At 58.6% G+C, this 14058-nt stretch overlaps 1 protein-coding gene across 1 annotated transcript in view; it reads right to left on the reverse strand.

Moving 5' to 3' along the window:
• Positions 1–755: 755 nt before the first annotated feature.
• The window catches only part of DCHS1 (dachsous cadherin-related 1), a 55698-nt gene continuing 42395 nt past the window's right edge, over positions 756–14058 (reverse strand). Inside the window, exons 16-21 of the mRNA XM_055701649.1 lie at positions 9772–9983; positions 9451–9605; positions 8052–8182; positions 7249–7535; positions 6251–6389; positions 756–6001 (exon numbers count right to left, since the gene is read on the reverse strand). Coding sequence (XP_055557624.1) covers positions 3387–6001; positions 6251–6389; positions 7249–7535; positions 8052–8182; positions 9451–9605; positions 9772–9983 — 3539 coding nt within the window. The 3' untranslated portion in view covers positions 756–3386. The remainder of the gene's footprint in view (positions 6002–6250; positions 6390–7248; positions 7536–8051; positions 8183–9450; positions 9606–9771; positions 9984–14058) is intronic.

Consider the following 14058-nt stretch of genomic DNA (forward strand, 5'->3'; position numbering starts at 1 on the left):
AGGGTGAGGCTGTTGGTGCTGTTTGTGTCTGTCCGTGTTGTTCTGTGTGGCCAGCTGTGTGAGTGCATGTAGTTGTGTCTTGTACACCTGTGTTTGTGTGTGTACCTGTCAGGAAAACATGCTCAACCTTACTACTGGTTAGACCTGGGGCCATGGCACTGCGGCAGCCTCACCTGCTGGATTCAGCAGCCTCTCACAGAAGGACTTGCATGATGTAGTCACACACGTGGGTGCCGGTGGCCTGGCCAGGGCAACAGCCAAGCCAGGGCCGCGTCTGCAGTGATGCCGTGACAGGCACCACCAGAGCAGCCAGGGGCACCTCGGCCAGGCCCACAGCACTGTGCTCAGGCTCTTGATTTCCTCTGCTATGCTACAGGCTGAAATACCTGCACCTCATGTGCTGGCCCGACCTGCTGCAGAGGCCAGGAGGCAGGCAGCCGTGGCCAGGCAACAGGGCTACCTGGAGCTGGCGGTGTCTGCCCCAGGGGCCAGAGGCAGCCACAGCACAGCCCATGTGTCCCAGCCAGTCCCAGCTCTCCCAGCTAAGTAGCTGCCCAGAGCCAAGTGCAGGGTATGGGTCCTACCCGGGTGCCTGTGGCCCACGGCATGTCGACAGCAGACAAGCCACGTGCTGAGCCCCACTGTGCCTCACATCTCTCTCCCACCTGCCAGCATTCCTGGTGTTCCTTCCCAGCACCTGGTGGGGCCATGGTGCCAGCCCGCCAGCCCAAAGCAGCAGTGATGATGTCCATCTCTGTACAAACAAGTGTGGTTTATTAAGGCATTTCTTTGAGAAGTTGGCACTTGGGTCCAGGCTGTGCTGGAATGGCCCAGTGTGCAGGCCGATGAGCAGCGCCCAATACATGCAGCTCAGCGAGACACGATACAAAAGGTACAAACAAAGTAGAAAACAGGAATCATAGTACAATGTGTAAAAATAAATAACTGGAGGCATGGCTCCTGGCTGGGCTCAGCAGCCCATGGCTGTGTCCCCCCAGACCAAAGTGGGGCTGCCGTGTGTCTGACCCTTCCATGTGGCATGCAGGGGGAGTGACCCATCCACATTTCCCTGTCCCAAACATGCAGGGCGGAGCAGGACTGCATGGCGACCCCGGCCAGCACAGGGCTCAGGGAGCACACGGCACCCTCAGCGTGCTCCCCACGGTGCCCCTGAGCAGGGTAGCCCAGCCAGGAGAGAAGAAACGAGGGGTGCCTGCCCCAAGAGCCTCCATGGGCTGTCCCTGTGCTGAATGAGGCAGAACCCATCCTCTTCTCCCAGAGCCACCTTGGGTCCTCCATGTTTCCAGGCAGTGCAGGCATGGCCCTGCAGCCCCCCTGGTGCCACTATCCCTGTCCTGTGTTGCTGCCTGGTGCCCAGGACAGGTCCCAGGCACCAGGGACCCATTCATGTGTGCATTGTGAGGACCAGGGTGCAGCACTGTGCCCACGATGCAGGGACACTCACAGTGCAAGCTGGGCTGGGACCTGTGGCAGAAAGGAGGAGGCTTAAAGCTGAGACAATGACAGATGGGGCTGCAGTCACAGATGGTTCTTAGTGGGAATTGGGGAGGGACTGGGAAAAAGTGGTGGGTTTTGGTTGCTGTGACAAAACATTTTGGGCTGGAGTTGCAGCCGTGGTGCTGACATGCTTTGGGCTGAGGCTACAGAGTGGGTCTAGGAAAAGTGTGACAGGGAGGAAAGTCCCCCAGACCCCCTTCTCAGACGACTGGGTCTCCTCCCTGACACCACAAATGCTCACACCCAGGCTGCCTGTGTAAGTGGGGCTGCCGTGGTGCTCCACAAGCCCTGTTCCCAGCCCTCGCTCTGCACCCTTGCCTGTGGGTCACAGAGACTGTGAGCATCCGGGGGCCCAGGGCCGCAGTGGCAGGCCCTAGGACAGCACTCCCTGGGCACAGGGCTGCGCCACACGTGCCTGCTCCACCATGAGCAGCCACGGGCTGTGAGGTGAGCACTGGGTGTGGGCTGACTGTGAGTGGTGCTGGAGTGAGGATGGGGACCAGCCCCACTGAAGAGTGGCTCTATCCCATGCTCACAACATGGCATGAAGGAGTGGTGTGGAGCCGTCCCTGCACAGAGCGCTGAGGTCCAGGGGGTGGTGGTTCTGGCACCTGCCCACATTATTGAGGTGCCCTGGTGAGCATGTCGCACTACAGGCCCCTGGGGGAGGCCAGCTGCCCAGTGTCCTACACTGCGGCTGTAAAAGAATGAGCTGGCTGCCACCATGCCAGCTTCAGGCCCTGTGGCTTTTTGGGGTACCCCCTCCCACCTGCTCCCCTGCAGCCCTGCAGGCTGGCCACCAGGCCTGGGGCAGATGGAGCGGGAGGAGGTCACTGGCTTGTGTCACCAAGGGGCCACATCACTGCCTTTCCTGGGGTCAGCTCTGCCGCAGCTCTCACACTGCTGCTCCTGCCATCCCCGCTGCACAGCCTGCCTGGTGCCTCGGCAGTGTCCGTGTCCAATGCTCCAGCCAGCCCGCAGCCCAGAGAGGTACATGGCCCCAGGAGTAGATTGTCCGGGAATGGGGCTCCTGTGCTGAGCAGGGCACCCACCTCCCAGCCCAGGCCCCAAGGAACAGGGCTCTCCAGAAGCTCTGGGAAGGAGATTCCTTAAAGGGGTCATATGCAGTGGTGGGAGCTGGAAGGGCTTGAAAGACCCCAAAGGATCCCCTTTCCCCCCACCAGCCATATGGGCAAGCAAGCAGAAAGCAGGCACTGCCTTCTCCTCCCACTCCAGCTTGGCCTGGGATGGGCTTCCCCTCACTATCAGGAAGCAGGTTCAGCCACCCCCGGCCCCACAGGCAGCACGGGCAGACTGGCAGGCTGCCGTGGCTGTGCCTGCTGTGCAGCGCATCCCTGCCCTGGGATCCCTTCTCAGCCCTGTGAGCTCCCGTGAGGAGAGGGCCAGTGGGGATGGCTCAGCGTCCTGCTGCACCCAGGCTGCTGAGTGGGTCAGGCAAGTGGCCGGGGAAGGGCAGGGTCTGCAGTCTGCAGAACCCCAGCCCAGCAGGACAGGGAGCACCCATCTTCTCCCAGCTTCTCTCAGAGCGCACAGTACCATGAAGCACCGTCCTGCCAGGCACCGGTGGAGACACCATGAGCAGTACAAGGAACCATCGCCAAGGGGTGCTGGCACTAGGATCAGCAGTCCACTGAGCATCAAAACCAGCACTGAATCTGCCAGACCACAGGGAGTGGCAGGAACCAACAGCCCCAAAGGACACAGGAACCCACAGCCCATGGGGGCCCCGGGCCAGACAAGGTGCTGGGAGAGCAGGATTAGCACCTGTGCAGAGTAGCCCTGGCCTTGGCCCCGCTCCTGACCCCACAGTTACGGGGGGGGGGGCAGAGGAGTCCACGGGCCCAGGTCTAAATCCTGAGCTCGGCCTCCTCAGGGGGCTCCAGCGAGTGCTCGGCACTGATGGCGGAGGCAGAAGGCCCCTGTGAGATGCCAAAAGGCGAGACCACAGGGGAGCGGGCAGCCAACGGGGACAGCGAGGGGGAGAAGCTGGGCGACATGGCAGAGGATGAGATGGAGCCCTCATGGCTGATGGGCGAGCGGCGCAGGGAGGACGGGTGTGGGAAGGTCCTGCCTGGCGGTGGCTTGGGGGGCACAGACTTGGCACCTGGGTGGGCCACTGATGTGATGAGGGGTGGGGGGTCAATGCGAGGCTTGGGCTCTGCCTTGGGCTTGGTCGGGAAGGGCTTGCGCAGGGAGCTCTCATCCTTCAGGCGGGCAATCTCTGTGAAGACGCTGGCCAGTGGCTGGAACTGGGGACACCAGTTCAGCAGGTAATCCCAGTTGTAGCTGCCGCGGAGCTCCTCATCACTGGCCACAATGGCGGTGAGCGAGCCCTCCACAGAGGGCTTGCCATCCTCTGGGAAGGCATAGTCCTGAGGCTGGGAGGAGACACTGAGGCCGCAGCGCACGCCGAGGAAGGCGCTGCCTCCTCCATCCTCGCGGTACAGCTGCGGGGGTGGCCCTGGCAGCAGCAGCCCAGAGCCCTTCTTGCTCTTGAACCACTGGGCGCTCTCCAGGGCAGCCGGCTCACAGGAGATGTCGGACAGCTGGTCGGCATCTTGCTGGATGCCGGAGTCAGGGCCACGGGCAGAGATGTGCTCCTGCATGGAGGCTGTGATGCTGGCCACTCGTGGGTACTCGTTGATCATTCGGATCTCATCGTCTTCAGCGGCTTCAGCAGAGCCTCGGCCACTGGAGTGCGAGGGGTCCAACGAGCCACCCCGCGTGTAGGGCCCTGCCGGCTCGCCCCCATACCCCGGCAGGGCCTGGTGGTAGATGTGCTCGCCCCCGGAAAGTGGCGGCTCCTCGTGGCCGAGCTTCTGCAGGGAGCCGCTCTGTACACGGCCCAGTGGCCTGTCCCCCTCTGCCTTCTCACGGCCCCGGCGGTGCCGGGAGCGGACCAGTGCCAGCACAATGGCCACGGCAGCCAGCACCACCACAACCCCCAGTGAGGCAGCCACAGCCACCAGCAGCAGGTTGAGGTCTGGAGCCAGGCCGAAGGAGGTGTGCGTGACATCAATAGTGACCTGGGCAGCGGCAGAGCGGGAGGCGGGCAGGGGGCTGCGCGCCTGCACCTCCAGGCTCATCTCACGTGGCTCCCTCTTGGCGCGCCCAGCCCCAGCCTGGGGCTGGCTGTCCACACGCAGGTAGATGGTGCCTGTGGTTTGGTTGATGGCAAAGTACGGCGAGGGCTTTGCCAGGGAGTACAGTACGACGCCGTCAGCCCCCTCGTCCTCATCTGTTGCCAACACCCGCCCAATGCTCTGCCCTTTGCGGGCACCCTCAGGGACCTCAAAGTTGAAGGAGGGGCTCAGGAAGATGGGATCATATTCGTCCTCCCCTGTCACCAGCACCCGCACGGTCACTGTGGCAGAGGCATTGCCAGCATCAGTGGCCCTGACTAAGAGCTGGAAGGCTTTGGCTCGTTCATAGTCAAAGGTAAGTCGGGAGCGCAGCTCCCCAGAGCTGCTGTTGACAGCAAAGGCATCCCAGCCCTCCACCATGGTGGGCTCCCCCACTGGCTGCTCCAGCACTGTGTACCGCAGTTCCCCAAAGACACCAGTGTCTGCATCAACAGCACGCAGTGTGGTGACGAGTGTGCCAGGAGGCAGGTTCTCCCGCATGCTGGCACTCAGCACCTCCACCGGAAAGTACGGCTTGTTATCGTTGACATCCTTCACCTCAATGGCTACAGGTACCAGTGCAAAGTGCCCGCCCGGCACGTCTGCGGCCTGCACCACGAGTGTGTGCAGCGCCTGGGCCTCTCGGTCCAGGGGCCGTGCCAGGCACAGGGCCCCTGTGCTCTCATGAAGCTGGAAGAGCCCATGCTGGTCACCTGAGCTGATGGTGTAGTGAATGTGGCCGTGGGGCCCCGAGTCGGCATCATGGGCCACCACACGCAGCAGCTCCATGCCAGGTGGTGCACTCTCACTCACTGCTGTGCGGTACTCGGCTCGGGTGAATATGGGTGGATTGTCATTGACATCCCGCACAGTGATGAGCACAGGCACTGTGGTGCTGCGCTGCGGCAGGCCCCGGTCTGAGGCTGCTACAGTGAGGTTGTAGACAGGGATGGTCTCAAAGTCCAAGGGCTCCACAAGCACCAAGGCACCCTGCGTGCGGAGATGCCCCCCTGCCCAGGCCACCCGGCTCTCCACCTGGAAGGCATTGCCGCCATTGCCACTGACAATGGTGTAGTCAAAACCAGCATTCTCCCGGGAGAGGTCGGCGTCACCTGCTTCTAGTGTCAGCACGGTGGTTCCTGGGCGCAGGTCCTCAGGGACGCTGGCATTGTAGCGTGGCACCTGGAAGCTGGGGCTGTGATCATTCACATCCAGCACCTGGAGCTGCACTGTGGCCCAGGATGAGAGGCTGGGAGAGCCATGGTCACGCGCCTCCACCACCAGGTCCAGGGTGGGCTGGCTGGCATCGAATTCCACCCGCCGGATGGTGAAGAGGGTCCCTGTGTGGGCACAAAGCCAGAGTCAGCATGGGGGACAACAGGGAAGGGTGTTAGGTTTATTGGCTGGAGGAACCAGTCATCTGGGACGCTGTGGTGGGAACACCACCCCATCACATCTGCCTCACTGACCACCGCAGAGAGTGACCAGGTGAGAGGATGGGCCTGGGTCAGCATGGGGACACCTCCCACTGCAGGCACTGTCAGAGTAACCCACAAGATGGGCCCCACACAGCAGCCAGCCGCACGCACCATTGCTGGGGTCGATGGCGATGTCAGGGCTGGGCACGGCCAGGTGGAAGGTGACATCCCCGTTGCTCCCTGAGTCTGGGTCAGTTGCGCTCACAGTGAGAATGATGCTGCCTGCAGGCGTGTGTTCCGGCACTGCCACCTGGAAGAGGAGGAAGCCCGTCAACGCCAGGTCCCCTGTGCAGGCGCCTGATCCCCCTGGCCTGGAGCCAGCCCGCAGGGCTGGGGAGAAGGGCTGGGGCTTGCCAAGGCAGAGGTAGCTAAGGTGGCCCAGCTCATCACTGTCCCCACCTCCGCACCAGGGCCATGGCTGGCACACTGATGGGGCCTGTCCCACATGCACAGCACCTAGCCTTGTTAGGGTGAGTCCTAACCAGCTTCAGCATCCAGTTCCTGATCCTTTTCACTACTTTGCTCTGCTATTCCAAATAACTCTTTCATAGCTGGTATTTTCTGCACAGAAGGTATTTTACACAATTTACAACACCTCTTCTTCCCTCTTTGGTGTGCCAGACAGCATGTACGGACAGTTCCACTGGTCCATGGTCTCACAGCCTTCAAGCATTTCTGGGGCTTCCCAGCTTCTTGCATCTCTGCTCCAGAGATGCAGCACATTGCACAAGTCACCTTTCATCTAGTGATCTGCCTATGGGCCCCCAGGCCAGGTCTCACCAGAAACACTTGTCCAGGTTGAGACCAGTTCTGGCCCTCCAACTGTTCCCACCTACTCCAGCATGTACCACCTGCATGCAGCTGTGCAAGCCCGCAGTTGCTGATGCCAGGGCTATGTGCCTGGGTTCAGCCTCCTGTCCATGCCACAGTGACAGCACAAGGGGTGTCAGGATGGCGGTGGGGGTGCAGGAAGAGAGGGGCCGGAACAGGCTCAGACCCATCCTCAGGGGGATCTCTGTGCCTCGTGAGGCCAGGCGAGTCAGGCAGGAGCAGGACAGAGGCTTGTCCAGGATGGCCTGCGCTGCCTGACACACCTGCGTATATAGTACCTGATAGAAGCCCTGGCTGAAAGTAGGTGCGTTGTCATTCACATCCTCCACAATGACGGTGAGGTTGGCCTCGGTCTCGTGGCGGGTGTCAGAGGCACGCAGGGTAAGGGTGTAGTGGCTGCGCTGTTCATAGTCCAGTGGCTCTGTCAGGGCAATGTGTCCCCCATATCGCAGCACGCTGAATGTGCCCACGGCATCACCATCCAGCATAAGCGTGTAGGAGAGTGCGGGGCCTGAGTCCACGTCGTTCCCAGTCAGCTGGGCTATCTGGGTGCCCAGCAGCGTGTCTATGGAGAGGCAAGGCATGAACAAAGTAGCCCCATCTCCTCGGACAAGACCTGGCTCATGTTGTGGGAACCCAGCTCAGTCCAGTGCATGAGCACTGGGAACAAGGGGGAGATGCTAGGGGCGAAGGGGAAGGTCTGGGGCACCAGGCAGGGCAGGTTGAGGCTGACACAGGCACAGGGCACACAGACTGAGGACAGAGAGCAGGCAGGGCAGGTACGTGGAGCTGGAGTCCCTACAGTGCGGGCAGGGGGCCAGGGATGAGTTGGGAATTCAGCTGGTTCCTTCAGGACACAGCTGCAGCACAGGGGCCATACAACCCCCAGTCCCAGGCTGCTGCAGATGGGGCAATGCCAAAGAGCTCAGGGGGAGCTCAGCCAGTGGGTCAGCACAAGCCAGCCCTTGGCAAGGAAATGGACAGGCCTCTCTGGGGGCTTCTCTCTGACCCGCAGGTGCCCATCGCGCCTCAGCGCTTGCCATCCGTGACGCATTACCTCATGGGGCTGAGCTGCACTTACTCTCTGGGACCCGCACCTCCCAGGGAAACGGGATGGTGGGGCTATTGTCATTGATGTCCATCACCACAACTGTCAGCGTGGCAGAGCCCACAAGAGGCGGAGTCCCTCTGTCCATTGCTGTTACCACCAAACTGTGGGCAAGCACAAGGGCACAGCACAAAGTTCACAGACATGTGGCCGTATGTGTGAGGAGCAATGCATGCATATACAGCATCTGGAACTTGTCAGGGGGTACTGCATGTGTGCACAAGGTTGGAGTGTGTACATGTGGTAGTGGAACTGTGCACAGCATCTGGAATGTCTGGGACAATGGGTATGTGCAGAGCACGTGGACTGCATGTGTGGGGCAGGGGATGTGTGTACATCAAGAGTACAGTGGGGCAGGGCAGCAGATGGATGCATATCTGAGGTGCACGTTCGGAGGGCAGTGGGTTTGTGTCCAGCACCTGGAACATGCGAGCAGGCAGTAAATGTGGGCAGTGGATTCCCACACAGACCTAGCATGGGCATATGGGGACAAAAGATGCACACATAGTTGGAGGCTTTTGCAAGGGGAGGTAGTGGGTGCACCCACAGCATTTTCAGTCTGACAGTGGGCAGGGGGTGGAATGTATGTGAGAGATGATGCAAGCAGAGCATGTTGTGTGGTGCAGGGAGACAGGCATTTGGAGCGTATCTGGGTGTTAGGGAATACATGGAGCCTCTGTGCAGAATGGTGATGGGTGTGTGAATGGAACGAATGCCCCAGGCCTCCCCATGCCTGGGAAGAGGGGAGGGAGACACGTCGCCACTAGAGCATGCACACAGCAGACAGAACATAGCCTGGGTGGGGTAGCAGAAGTTGTTCCTTGCATCTGAACCACGCATGCGTAAAAGGGTAGGGGAAGACTTAAATTCACTGTGTGTCATGTTTGCCATTATCTTATATACATGTGGCTAGACATGTGCACATGGTGAGGGGCCCAGAGGACCTTGGCTGAATGCAGAAGGACTTGCAAGAGGGTTCAGGGCAGTGCATAGTGCCTGAAGCGTGTGTGTCAGGTCAGGAGGGTACAATGCATGGGAGTGGGAAGGGACTGAGCATATGTGGTCTGGATTGAGCAGGCAGGAAAGTGAATGGGTGCAGCTTCTGAAAGAAGTCCACGGCCTCCTCTCACACTCTTCTCAGATGTGAAGAGACCAAGCTGAACATGGCCATCTGACATGCCTTTGATACCATTTGCTTCCCGTGTTAACACTAAGACTAAGTTCCTGCTGTTTGGCAAAAACATTTTGCAGACAGGGCTGAGACAGCTTTGGGTGGCACCAAGTAGCAGAGTATCCTCCGCAGCCTTGGAGATGCTGCTCTGCAGCTACACTCCCCTCATATCTGTGGCACAAATTAGCTGGCTCCACTCACCGGGTCTGGGACCAGATCTCCCTGTCCAGGATGGCGGCAGTAGTGATGGTGCCAGTCTGAGGATCGATGTGGTACAAGCCTGTCATTGGCAGGGACTGGTTGATGGCATAAGTCACCTGCCCATTCGCTCCCTGATCCAGATCATCTGCCAGGACCTGAAAAGCGACATGAGAGATGCAGCAGTGCAGTTGTGGAGCCCTCCAAGGCTAGACCTATCTGTAGGTGCCAGCCCCAGGCCCACGGCACAGCTCCCTCCCCCCTCCCCCTGGCACAGAGTCAGGCCACCGGCCTGGATGTCCCTGTTTGTGCCCCCAGCAATACCTGGATGACTGGTGAGTCATAGCTCTGTGACTCCCAGATGAATGCCACATAGTTCTGCAGCTGGAAGCGTGGCAAGTTGTCATTCACATCTTGTAGGTTAAGGTTTATGGCCATGAAGCCAAAGGAAGCTGCTGTCTCTGCCTGGACAACAAGGCGCAGCCGGGGGCTGGACTCGAAATCCAGGCTGCTGGAGTCCTGAACAGAGATGGCACCTGGGAGCAGGGAAACAGCAGGACGGGGTGAGTGAAGAGGGGCTGAGTGATGCAACAGCACATGCACCCCTCATCTTCTCTTTTGCTCTCTTGCACTCAGTCCATCCTTCTGCTCACCCATCCATTTTCAAATAGACAGAACAAACTCACTGAGCTCTTGTGAGCCCTCTCCAGACTGACAGCCTTCTCATCAGTTCCAGCCAGCTGCCCTGGGTGATAAATCCTGCACCTTGCTTGGGCCGGACAGCTTCTGCTGACATTAAAACATGCAATAGTCATCCCACTATGGAGACACCATCTGAGGTACTGGCCGGTTTAAAAAAGAACTGCTCCATGTCAAGCTCATACGACTACACAAGCTCATCAAACTCCAAGCCAAAGTCATAGAATCATAGAATCATTTAGGTTGGAAAAGACCTTTAAGATCATTGAGCCCAACTTTAAACCCAACGCTGCCAAGTCCACCACTAAACCATGTCCCTAAGGGCCACATCTACACATCTTTTACATACCTCCAAGGATGGTGACCCAACCACCACCTTGGGCAGCCTGGTCCAGCGCTTGAAAAGTCACGTAGCTGCAGCTATTAGTCTAGGTCAAATCCTTACAAAGACACTGCAGGAGCTGCCAGCAGTTCTTCTGCTATGGGTCTCAGGACAGACATCCATTATTGTCCTCCTGAGCCACTGTGCACCTGGAATTTCGTAATGACGAGCTATTGCTGTCCCACCCAAGAAGGTGGAGGGCATCCCAAAAAATACACTAAAACAGCTGGCAGCATTCCTACAGGCACACACTCAAATCTAATAAGGAAGAACAGTGCTCCTGTGGCTGAGTTCCTGCCTTGGGGAGTCCTGCACAAGCCTCACTCTCTCTGCAGCCTGTTTCAGCATCTACATGCAACTATCAGGTGAAGTGGTCAGGTGATAGGGTTGTGGTATCAGACACCTAGAACAGCTATGTGGCCTTGGACGAGCTCAGCTTCTGTGTAAGAGCTCTGCTGGCAGCTTTGGATGACCATATGAGTTCCAGTGCACACAGCTGAAACCAGGCCATACATCTGGGAATGGAAAACACAAGATTACAGTTACCAGCATGGCAGCCTGGTTTGGAGAATGGCTGCATCCTCACCTCCTGCAAGGTGGTGAGGGCTGGGAGCTGGCTGTGCTCCCTTGCCCCTCTGGCACCATTTGCCACAGTATGGGGCTGAGGATGCTCCTGTGGCATTCCCCGGCTCTGGTCTTGTCCACAGTGGGCACTTTAGACATTGGAGCTCTCCAATGCAAAGCTCCCACACAGCTCCTGGGGACATCACCTCTGGTCCTCTCTGGAGAGGAGATAATCCTGTGGGTGGCTTGAGGATGGTCATGGACTGCTGCCATGCACTGGTCCAGTGTCACAACAGAGCTGAAGGACAGGGGCCCAGTACAGCACTCTTTGGCAGCTGGCAGAGGGCAGGAGAGCAGCACTGTGCCAGTGCCCTTGGCCTCCCTCACTGTGGTGCTCCAGCAACCCATACCCAGTTGCAGCATGCAGTCTCTTGCCCTGGGAGAAAGCAGGGAAGTATCTCAGACAGGCAAACGGTACTCAAGGAGGGACACGTTTTTAAGGGAAAAATCCTGTATTCTGGGGACTCTGCCCAAGGAAAATGTTTCCTCATTGTGATGAAGTGTACTGCCACAGCAACCAAGATGCAATGCAGGTGCAGCCAGGGTGTGCCCAGGGTTCTGATAATCACTGGCACACACAGCTCGCGCAGAGACAAGACAAAGGGATGCAAAGGGACTGGGATCACAGGGGGATGTGATACTGTGACCCCATAAGGCCTTGCTGCAGCACAGCATGGCAGCTTGCCACGCAGGCCAGTGTCACAGCCGCACACGGTGTAGCACAGCCCTGCTCACAGTACCTAGGACAGCAGGGAGAGGAGTCCTCACTGCATGACTGACCTCAGAGGTCTCAGCCTCCCACAGTGGGGAGCATGGTCTCTGCGTGCAGGGTCTGGCTGCAGACCTGGGTGGAAAAGCAAGGAGAAGGAGAAGTCTCTGTGAGGACTGTTCCAGCTGTGTTGTTGGCACTGGGTTTCAGGTGTGAGCTGCTGCAGTGGTGCAGGGCTGCACCAGGTCTGCTCAGGGGCAGATCCGAGCAGCCCCCGTTCTCACACAGCCTGGCTCTGAAAGGAATGGCTGGGACAAGGCATGGCTCTGGCAGCCCCATGGGCAGCCTGGGAGTCACTTGGGGTTGCTTTCACCCCCAGGCTATGATGTAGACTTTGGCTGAGAGACCTGGGTACACATAGGAGCAGGGTGACTGCTGGCTCACAGATCTGGGTGCTGGCTTAGGGACCAGACAGAGTTAGCCAGGGTGCCACCCTGTCAGCCCTTCCTTCATGGACACAGCAGCTTTGGCCAAGCTCCATAGCTATCACACGCTTACTTCTGAATGGCAGCTCCAGACAGACACGCTCCTTTGGCAGTGTGCAAAGGCTGCTCGTTTGGAGGCAGCAACCCCTGGGACTGGCAGCACGCGGGGAGCTGTGGGTGCAGCAGCTCTCCACAGTCAAAGACCTCTGTGAGCCCGATTGGTGTTTTAGTACACCTGCCTGTTGACTCTGGGTTTCCGGAACTGCAAAGTACCAACGCCTGAGCTCAGTTTGGGATTGGGGGTTACACTGTCTGGGTGCTGGCATGCACAAGGTGACAGAAGAATTGTGGTCAGGCTGTGCATATAGCTTTGTTGCAAGGTGGCATTGGGCCCTCTGGGACAGCCAGGGTGCAGGCGGTTCTGCAGAGGCAGCTCAGCATGGTGCTGGGCCAGCTGCCATCATGCAGGGCTGCAGCAGGAAACCCGCAGCTGTAGATCAGGTTCCTCAGGAGTCAGTGGGGCCATGCCCCACTCGGGGTTGGGACCTCCTTCATGAGATACGGTGTGCTGGTCCAGCCTCTCCACAGTGCTCTCAGTGCCCATGCTGTGGCTTGCTTGCAGCAGCAGCACGGTGCAGTGAGTGGCTCACAGTGACACCAGGGCGCTGTGAAGCCTGCATGGTGGCTGAGGGGATGTGTGCTAACACTGGGCACTGTGATTTCAAATGGGTACTTGTGCATGGCTGAGCATTTCCCACCATCTGCAGTGGCCAGTACTTTATCATGGTGCCAACGGAGGGCCCACTGTGCCGTACCATGGGTGGTTCACAAGGACCTGCAGAGCGGCCATGGGCTGCAGAGGACACAAGCAGTATCAGAAAGATCTCTGTCAGCCTGGGATCCTGTCCCAAGCCCAACCATCTGGCAGGCACAAGAGAACAAGGGTTTTAGAAGAAGGTCCATCTTGAAGTCTGGGCTCTGAAGACCAACTTTCTCATATCATAGAATCACAGAATCACGTAAGAGTTTGGGTTGGAAGGGACCTTCAAAAGTCATCCTAGTTCAACCCCCCTGCCATGAGCAGGGACATCTTCAGCTAGATCAGAGCCTTGCTCAGAGCCCTGTCCACCCTGACCTCAAGTTTCCAGGGATGCGGCACTGACCACCTCTCTGGGCAACCTGTGCCAGTGTGTCACCACCCTTACAGTAAAAAATTTCCTCCTTATATCTAGCCTGAAACTACTCTCCTTTAGTTTCAAAGCACCCCCCTTGTCCTACCACTACAGGCCCTACTAAATAGTCTGTCCCCATCTTTCTTACAAGCCCCATTTAAGTACTGAAAGGCTGCTCTAAGGTCTCCCCGGAGCCTTCTCTTCTCCAGGCTGAACAGCCCCAACTTTCTCAGCCTGTCCTCACAGGAGAGGTGTTCCAAGCCTCTGATCATCTTTGTGACCTCCTCTGGACTTGCTCCAACAGGTCCATGCCTGTCCTGTGCTGAGGACTCCAGAGCTGGACACCGTATACCAGGTGGCATCTCTCCAGAGTGGGGCAGAGGGGCAGAATTACTTTCCTCAACCTGCTGGCCACACTGCTGGGGATGCAGCCCAGCATTCTGTTGGCTTTCTGGGCTGTGAGCGCACATTGCTGGGCCATGTTGAGCTTCTCACCTACCAGTACCCCCAGGTCCTTCTCTGCAGGGCTGCTTTCAACCC

This window comes from Falco cherrug, chromosome 2 (assembly GCF_023634085.1).
Source record: "Falco cherrug isolate bFalChe1 chromosome 2, bFalChe1.pri, whole genome shotgun sequence".
NCBI lineage: Eukaryota > Metazoa > Chordata > Aves > Falconiformes > Falconidae > Falco > Falco cherrug.